Genomic DNA, 9,930 nt, shown 5'->3' with positions numbered 1-9,930 from the left:
GGCCACCTCATGTGAAGAGCTGACTCATTGGAAAAGACTCTGATGCTGGGAGGGATTGGGGGCAGGAGGAAAAGGGGACGACAGAGGATGAGATGGCTGGATGGCATCACTGACTCGATGGACGTGAGTTTGAGTGAACTCCGGGAGTTGGTGATGGACAGGGAGGCCTGGCGTGCTGCGATTCATGGGGTCGCAAAGAGTCGGACAAGACTGAGCAACTGAACTGAACTGAATCTGTTAGAATTAATGATATGTATTGTTAAACAAGTTAATTTTTCTAATAACTGTAAGCTTGAGAGCAGAATTTCAGATCTTATAATCCAAATTCAATCAAAGTAGGGGCTATTGTCTGTTCTAATTAAATACATTAAGAATAGAAAATTTTGAAATGAGAGCCCACACCAAAAACCTCATGTTCTCTGTCAGGGAAAGGTGGGAGGAAAGATCCAAAAAGCAGGGTGGGAATGCAGGCCATGCTTGCACTCACAACCTTTTCTTGCTCCCTTCCTCCTATATAGTTATGAACCTCAGCAGACAGATATGTGGGGCATGGTTTAGGAGATTTTGAAATACTTTGCTGTCAGCTGTTTCTGCCTAGCACAGGGCTTTACCAGAAAATCCCCAAACCATTTGTTGAACTGAATGGAAAATAAGTAAATGGGTCTGGGAAGGCATTTGGTCAGGAGATCGGGATTCGAATTCTGCTCTGACTAGACAGTAAGTTATATGACATTGGTTAAGTCACTTTTTTATTTTCATTTCCTCATCAGCAAAGTGAAAAGTGAGTGTATACAAACATGTGCACGGACACACACACACACACACAGTCTTGTCAGGTGAAATGTAAAGGATACGAAATTTGCAGAATAGGAATGTTCTGTAATTCAGGCCAACTTACCAATAACTCAACACAACAAGCTTTTTTTAATGAGCTATCTTTGTCACTCAGAAACACTCAGATGCTTCAGATTCAAAGAATTAGTTTGGTCTCCACTTAGTAACAAAAGAGAGATTTAAAAGCAAAGCTAATAGTTCCTGCCTTTGAAGAACTGACATTACAATTGGTGAGACAACCAAGACACAATGAAGCAGAACTACAAAGCGCAGTGACTTGGGCACTATGAGAGAGTTAAATTCAAGGATAATGGACGCACTCAGGAAGAAACCTCAAAGTAAGCTCACTGGCTCACACTGGAGAAATCTGTCATGTGTACAGAAAATTATAAGGATTTTACAAAGAAAGCACCAGTGAGACAATGAAATCCAAGAGGCTGGGTTCTAAGTAGGACTAACCTAAGTTTCTCAAAATTAATCAGTAACTAGAGCAAATTATACCTCAAAGATAGTTTAAAACATCTTAGTAGAATCTTTTATGTAAGAGAAACCACACAAAAATCTGAGCCTATTTTATTTGAAATGACTACAAATGGTATTTTTGCATGATTCTAAAACTAACAGAAATCGTTTTCTTTCCTAAGCCTATATATCAATTTTATTTATTGATTTTGGTACTTGCTTTGGTAGAAAACCCAATGATTTACTACCTGCATGCTTGCCCTACTATAATGAAAAAAAAGTTTTTTTTAAATCCTTCAAACAGGCAAAATGGAAAGTAGTGTTGTAAGTATCCATACATATGGATTAAATATTAATATTTTAACCAAAGTCAAGAGCATTTTTGTCTTTTTCTCTACTTAAAACAGAGCATTAAAAAAAAGTGTGTATGTGTGTGTGTGTAGGAGAGGTGGGGACAGGACAGCTTCTTCCAGACTTCCTATGAGGTACTTACAGTGCTGATCACAATCAACTCTGGCAAAGACTACTTGATTTGCATTTGGGTATTCTTCCTTAATGACATTGGAAGCTTCCTCAAAAATTGGGTGCAACATCTGGCTGAAACGACACCTACGCACAGAAAAGGATACCAATTAAAACTGAAGAGTAGAAGCAATAAAATTTTATTTTTGTTGTTATCTGTTTATATTTAGTATTTATTATATGTACAATAAACAGAATTAACAATCACACTGTTAATTCAGGATTCCTGATGTCATTCATTGGAGATGAAAACAATTTGAAATTCAAAGACTATTCCATTTCAGACAAATAATTTAAAGATGATCTCTCACAAAGGCAATGAAACAAGTGTGAGATAAGTCCTCTAAAATGTATCTACTTGGATCTGTAATTACTAAGTCTCAGGCATTTATAAAGGAAATTAGCTTCTCTGAATAATGAACATATTTTTAGACTACAAAGTCTTTAAAATGATAAATTTATTGCAAATATTAGACTGATTCACCTGACAAGTTCAATCAAATCTCACAGGCAAGTTAATATGAAAATGGCATATGGTGTAGACCGAACTGTTTCCTCTCAAAATTTACCTCTCGTTCAAATAGGCTTTTGTATGTATAAGCTATTAAACATACTAAGTTCAGGAGCAAAATTTTTTTATTCTCAAAGGAGACTTCCTGTCCATGTTTTCTGTCTGTAGTTTTTTGCTCTGCCTTTACTTTTAAAAGGGGCCACAAACCCCACAATATTGTAGAAACATGAGACTTCTAATTCTGACTGCCCCTTGATCAAGCCAACTACTTCACAAATGTATCCTCTGAGTCATTAAAGGCACCTGATGAGAAAGAGAAGAATCAGAATCAGCACACAAACAGGTGGGCTAGAATGGTTATTTTCATATGAAAAAGGTATTGAGTGTTTATTAACAACAACAAGAACACAACTATAATTCCTACTATTGCTTCCAGAGCCCTTTTCCATCAAGAAAGGTACCTAAATGAAGCCTGTGAACTCTAATCCACATGTAATTAGATCAAAGAAAGAAAGTTTTAGTCACTCAGTCGTGTCTGCCTCTTTGCAACCCCATGGACTGTAGCCCACCAGGCTCCTCTGTCCATGGAATTCTCCAGGCAAGAATACTGGAGTGAGTAACCATTCCTTTCTCCAGGGGATCTTCTCAACCCAGGGATCGAACCTACATCTCCTGCATTGCAAGCAGATTCTTTACTGTCTGAGCCAGCGAAGTGCAATTAGGTCATACATATTAATTATAATTTAAGAAAAATATAAAGTCTATGACAGGATACAAACTTTATACTTCCTCCCTATTTCTCTTTGTATGTAACTCTTCTAGCCCACTCACCTGACTTCCTAAGGAGATGTCCTAGAAAATACCAAGGAGACACAATCTGTATCTTCAGTCTCTCGCTTTCAAGTGGCTCTTTCCTCTTCTAGCATTCTTAAATCTCTCCCATCTGGGATAGGTGGGTAGGGTCTGCAGACATCAGGGACCGTGTCTTATTCTGAGACTACATATTCTAATAAGCATTTCAGTAGATTTCTGTTAAATGAATAAATTGGTAGGATGGAGGAACTGGACAAGCTAGGGTCACAGGTTTCTGGGTTCCCACAGTTTGCTAAAGATAGGGTTCTAGAGGGCCAGGGAGGCAAGGGGTAAGGATTGCATGATGATTTCTTGAAGAAATTTACTAGAAATTCTAGTAAAGAATCCTGACTTAAGGGCAAGAAAAGAGAGATATTAAGGGCTCCTTTCTGGATTGTCCAGTTTGTTGCTCAATAAGCACTTATACACAGATTCATGTTTAAAACAAGATCAGTTATAATACCAAAAGGTGAAAGGGGAAGATAAAATAAAACTTCAATTCCAATATAAAGTTACATTTACAAAAGTGACACAACCAAAGCAAATAGATCCATTAACAGGGTCTTGGAACTGTGGTGTTGGAGAGGACTCTTGTGAGTCCCTTGGACTGCAAGGAGATCCAACCAGTCCATTCTAAAGGAGATCAGTCCTGGGTGTTCTTTGGAAGGACTGATGCTAAAGCTGAAACTCCAATACTTTGGCCACCTCATGCGAAGAGCTGACTCATTGGAAAAGACTCTGATGCTGGGAGGGATTGGGGGCAGGAGGAGAAACGGACGACAGAGGATGAGATGGCTGGATGGCATCACCGACTCGATGGACATGAGTTTGGGTGAACTCCAGGAGTTGGTGATGGACAGGGAGGCCTGGAGTGCTGCAATTCATGGGGTCGCAAGGAGTCGGACACGACTGAGCGACTGAACTGAAGAGTCATCTGAATCCAATCTCCGTATCTAGTACTTGAAATCAACCCTTTACAAATCAACCAAATGGGGCAAAAGTCTTTGAGGGGACAATTTAAGGACACTTACTAGTATAACATGGGAAGGCAAAGAGTCGGACATGACTGAGTGACTGAACTGAACTGAACTAGTAGAGCTTAGTGGGAAAAAAAATAAGCTTCAGAGTCAGACATACTTGAGGTTAAATCCCAGTTCCACCACTTATTAGCCATATGACCTCTCTGAGCCTCAATTTCCTCAATCTAAAATGGAAATTATAATACCTACCTGGAGAGTAGTTCTGAGCATTAAAAACAATATATGTAAAGAACCTGGCACATAACAGCATTATTAAGTTCTACTGTGGTTTACTGTCCTTTCAGGTATATTTTTAGGCAACTCTGTTAGAGAATTCTTCCTTAAGCTGTGCCACATCTGTAACTCCCAAAGGGAACTCAGAATCCTGACTTTGAGGCCACGCAGTATAAGTCTAAGTCCTAAGTCAAGTTATCCACGTTTTTTTCCATTGAATAAAACACCATAAAACTTACGTATAACTCCAAGTATTTTTTGGTAATATGTTCCTCAAATAACTGCAGTTAGTCCACATTTTCAATCTGCTTTTTCACAACAGGGTTGGTGGCATGTTCTATTTCTCTTTCTTACAACACACAAAACCCCTCCATCAAGGTAACTGCATTCTACTGGGTTGGCCAAAAGTTAATTTGGGTTTTCTGCAACATCTTATGGAAAAACCCAAATGAACTTTTTGGCCAACCCAACAGTTTCAACTCTGCCACAATCTAGTCAGGTAAGTATGGGAAAATATTCCTCTGAATCTGTTTACTTTTAAAGTGGACTGAATTCAATAATTTTCTACCACATTCTGTGGTTAATGTTACATCTGCTGCTGCTGCCGCTGCTAAGTCGCTTCAGTTGTGTCCGACTCTGTGCAACCCCATAGACGGCAGCCCACCGGGCTCCGCCGTCCCTGGGACTCTCCAGGCAAGAATACTGGAGTGGGTTGCCATTTCCTTCTCCAATGCATGAAAGTGAAAAGTGAAAGTGAAGTCGCTCAGTTGTGTCCGACTCTTATTGACCCCATGGACTGCAGCCTACCAGGGTCCTCCACCCATGGGATTTTCCAGGTAAGAGTACTGGAATGGGGTGCCATCCTCTTCTCTGAATGTTACATCTGGACAATCCTAATTTACTTCGGAAACTGCTATCTTCTGTTGTACATTTTATAAATGGTATTTTCTCTGTGTATCTTCAACATTCTACTAAAGTTCTTTAAATACAGATACTATATATTGTTGATCCAGTAAATATTTACTATGTACTTATCTGCCAACTGTCATGCAAAGTGCTTGGTGATTCATGTTGAAAAAAAGATAGATATGGTAACTTTTCACAAAGTTAATGATATAGGAGGGAGGCACCAACTAAACCGTGGCATACAAGTGTTATGACTGGCTAAGTATGCAGGGTTATGAGCAGATATAGAAAGGGTTCCTAACTGTACTTGAGAGTAGGGGTAGGGGCATGATGTAGGAAGGTGGCCTGGAGAAAGTGGCATCTAATCTAAGACTTGAAGGATGGTTCAGACTTAATGAAGTAAACAAGTGGGTAAGAGAAGAGAGATCCATTCAGACAGAGAAATACCATGATTAAAGGTCAGTGATGAAAGAGAATATTACAGAAGCGTAACAGAACAGAATATGGGAATGGAGAGGCAAGAGATACAGCAGCACAGGTAGGAAGGAACAGGGCCACCAGGGGCCTTCCAGGCCAAGCTAAGGGACTCACATAAAAGTAATGGAAAACATTTAAGGTTTTTAAGATGAGGTGTAAACTAATCTAATTTGCACTTTAGGAAAGACTACTCTGGCTTACTTTGCAGCAAAAGAATGGAGACGTATAAGACCAGAAGCAGAAGAAATAAACTAAGACTGTTAACAGATACCTAGGTAAAATGTAGGACTATGTGTGGCTTGAAGTAGGGGCAGAGGCACCTGCTAGGTGGTAAGCCGAAGAGGGTCATATAAGGTACAGACTGTCTGGGAATAAGGATGATGTGAGTTGTTTCAAACTTCTCTCCAGCTGAAGTGCCCCTCTTCCTATCCCCATGCCACATTCTTCAACATCTACAATATACTGTGCCCTTGTGCTCAATGCTGGGAACACTAAGAAAAACTTTATCTCTGCCCTCAAAACTGGTTTGCTGGAACACAGAGACTGAAGACAAAACAATGTAGTAGAATGTGGGACATAGGGAACTACGTGAACAGACAAGACAGAGTCCAATTCAGACAGGGAAAGGAGTCAAGGCTTCCTAGAAGTAGCAGTGGATGGTATGCGTTACAAAATATCAACATTATTTTTCCTTCTAAATCTGCCATACCCACATCCTCACCTCCAAACACTGCCTTACTTCCTCAGTAAGGAAAAATAGAGAACTGCAATATGTACATGTGTGTGTGCATGTGTGAGTGAGAGACTGAGAGACAAAGAGAGACAGACAGACTAAGACAGAAATCTGAATTATTCTGTAGCCTGCTTTTATTTTAAAATGTGGGATGATGGAATCAGTATATTTTCTCTCTTAAAACAAATGCTCACCAAATTAAGTTGCTTCATCTGTAAATAAATGAACCTGAATTATTAATTTTGTTTATGGAGTATTGTCTTACAGAAGAAAGAGGCTTCCCTACTTACTCCTTTCTAGCAAAGAAAAATCACCTCTAGAAAGTTAAAAGCAAAAAACCAAAATAACCCCAAAACCCTTAATGATGTACCCCTCCCCGCCAAAATAAGATATTACTTACCAATCAGCATAAAAATTTACTAAAGCAACATCAGCATTGTCTGAAATTGAAAAACAAAACCAAACAATCTAAGTTACTTATGTCTACATAATTATGACATAATTCAAGATAATGGTTTTTATCATAGCCTTTTCTATTTTAAAGGCTCAAGAAAAATACACAGTAACTATTAAGTTATCTCTCACTCAGAAACCTGTACATAGCATCAAAAATGGCTTACATAATTTGTGGGAGCCCCTACTCCTTTTCTCTACATCCACCATCTTAATACCTCCACTGAATGAATATAAAATAAACAGAGAATCAAGCTCAGATCAGGCAAGTAAGCTACTAAATAGCCTACTCTCATAAAAAGTGAAGTGGAGTGATCTGGATTTTATTAATCCATTTTGTGACCTTCCACATTCATGAATAACTGAGAATTAGCTCTGCAAATATTGCATTGGCCAAAAAGTTCATTTGGTTTTTCCTTAAGATGTTACCGAAAAACCCAAACTTTTTGGCCAACCAATAAACTCCTATTGCAGAGAACAGACTTGTATAAGTAAGCTATTTCTAAAACTCAGATGCCACCTAGTAGCAACAAGTAATCTACAAATAACAGTGTTGCGTAAGATGTACCTTTTCTGGTTCCTACCCGTTTAACATTTATTCTCTGTTGCAAAATATAACTCAGTATTATTTGCATATCCAGATGTGAAGACAGGAGAAAGGCATCTGTTCCTTTTGCCTAAATCTAACAAAAACTCAGTACTCAGTAAACTGCATGCAGGCGCACGTGCGCGCACACACACACACACAAATCATACCCACAAAGATATTCTAGAATGTGAAGGATGAAAGGAGTGAAGATGATTTGCGAGTTTCAATTCTCTTTTTCCTTTTTTACTTAATAACTTTGAGGCATTTTCTGTCCATGTACTATTCACTGACACAGTGTGGTTCTCGATCTGTGGTTCCTGGAACCAGAAGCACCAGCATCACACTGCAACTTGCAGAAATGCAAATTCTTAGGTTGGGTCTAGCGATTTCTATCAGGAACTGGGGGCAGGCCTATCAATACTGGTATTATAAGTCCTCCATGTAACACTGATATAGGCTAAAGTTTATCTCAAGAAATCCCACAATGTGGGAATAGACTTTCTAGCATTTAAAACCAGTTCCAAGGAAACAAGACAACATATGATGGTCAATGAATAATGCTTTTATCTCTCATTATTTTTAGTTTTGCTCAAATCAGTGGGTGAAATGAAATATTTAAAAAAAAAAAAGACATCATTTATCCACAGTACATTTTCTTAAATCTCCTAAGTTGTGATTTTCCGATTAACCACATTTTCACCTTCCCTCTACTTCTTTTAAAAACAAGAAGAAATGTCTTCCCCCAAATTATTTGAATCTACAATCACACTGTCAACAAACAAGCAAAAATACTTACTAAACTTAATTGGATCAATGACAAAGAGATCAGAGTACATGATATAGTTAAAAGCTAAAAAATACACATATACAAAAAAATTGTAGACTGTGTCCTAAGGTCATTAACATAATACTGCATAGTGGAAACTGCTGGTCTTTAAGCCACAAAATACTCTAAGAGTGGTATTTATGACAAGGCAAAGAAACAAAACAAGACTAAAAGTTTACCTGTAACACAGGAAAGCAGATTTACACATTTTAAGGAATTTTACCAAAAACTAAAATGAAAAGTGCTTAGTTAAATACATATGCACACAGACACACATACACACACACATACACACAGACACCATGGAATTAATCAGAATGCTGGCTCCTCAACTGTTTTAGGTAACTGAGATTTTATTTTGTTTTTGTATATAAACTAATTCTTAATAGAAAAGAAAGTATACTTTAAAAATACGAAGGTACTTACTTAAAATGTCATCTATATTCTCTGTATCAAGACTTATTATTTCAGCTGTTACAGGAGTAAAAACCCAAGTTACCTGGAAATTTAAAAAATGCAAAAATTAATAAATGTTTCTACAAAAGGCACTTGATGCTAAAAGTCTAAAAAGAAAATTCACAAACTAAGTTGGTTCCACTAGTTACAAAATTACCAGTTGGTTTTAATCTTTATTATCTACTCTAACTCTTCATGGGATCACTGAAATAGCAGTACAACTTCTCAAGCCTGGAAACGGGGTTCAACAGATTTCCTATACTTCTTTCTAAATACATAAAAGAAACTGTTTCTAAACAATTTTCAAAATTAAAAATGTACTCACTCTTTTAAATTAATATTCTCAACAACTTTATCTCTGCTGCCACTAGAAAAAAAATTGCCAGATTATTAACAGTCTTGAAAGAATATAAAACCGAGGCTAAGTTTGCTGATTCTAACCCACCATGCTTCTAAGACAGAACAAAATACTGAAAAGAATTCAAGAAAGACTTTTCAAAATGTTAACCAAAAGCCCTTCTTGCCTGGTCTTCGAATGCAGGTGGTTTAACAATGTGAAGGTGAGAGGCTATAAAGAAGAGAGTAAGAGTAGGTAAAATAAGTGTATCCACTTTAACATGTCTAAGACACTAAATTCAAAGAAAATTTCAGATTGCCATCTACAAAACGAAGAAAAGGCATGATTTTAAACTAAACTAACAACTGCTTACTTAGGTTTTAAGAAGTTGTATTATTTAAAAAGTAATGTCATCTCACACGCTAGTAAAGAAACGCTCAAAATTCTTCAAGCCAGGCTTTAGCAATACGTGAACCATGAACTACCAGATGTTCAAGCTGGTTTTAGAAAAGGCAGAGGAACCAGAGATCAAATTGCCAACATCCTCTGGATCATGGAAAAAGCAAGAGAGTTCCAGAAAAACATCTATTTCTGCTTTACTGACTATGCCAAAGCTTTTGACTGTGTGGCTCACAAGAAACTGTGGGAAATTCTGAAAGAGATGGGAATACCAGACCATCTGACCTGCCTCTTGAGAAACCTGTATGCAGGTCAAGAAG

At 37.8% G+C, this 9,930-nt stretch overlaps 1 protein-coding gene across 1 annotated transcript in view; it reads right to left on the bottom strand.

Moving 5' to 3' along the window:
* ERP44 (endoplasmic reticulum protein 44) overlaps nt 1-9,930 on the bottom strand; it is a 99,357-nt gene that overhangs the window by 45,028 nt on the left and 44,399 nt on the right. Inside the window, exons 2-4 of the mRNA XM_010847032.1 lie at nt 8,845-8,917; nt 6,951-6,990; nt 1,790-1,905 (exon numbers count right to left, since the gene is read on the bottom strand). Coding sequence (XP_010845334.1) covers nt 1,790-1,905; nt 6,951-6,990; nt 8,845-8,917 — 229 coding nt within the window. The remainder of the gene's footprint in view (nt 1-1,789; nt 1,906-6,950; nt 6,991-8,844; nt 8,918-9,930) is intronic.

Source organism: Bison bison, unplaced genomic scaffold (assembly GCF_000754665.1).
Source record: "Bison bison bison isolate TAMUID 2011002044 unplaced genomic scaffold, Bison_UMD1.0 scf7180017864243, whole genome shotgun sequence".
Classification (NCBI taxonomy): Eukaryota; Metazoa; Chordata; class Mammalia; order Artiodactyla; family Bovidae; genus Bison; species Bison bison.
The sequence above is the reverse complement of the archived record's forward strand: the minus strand, read 5'-3'. Positions and strand labels throughout refer to the sequence as shown.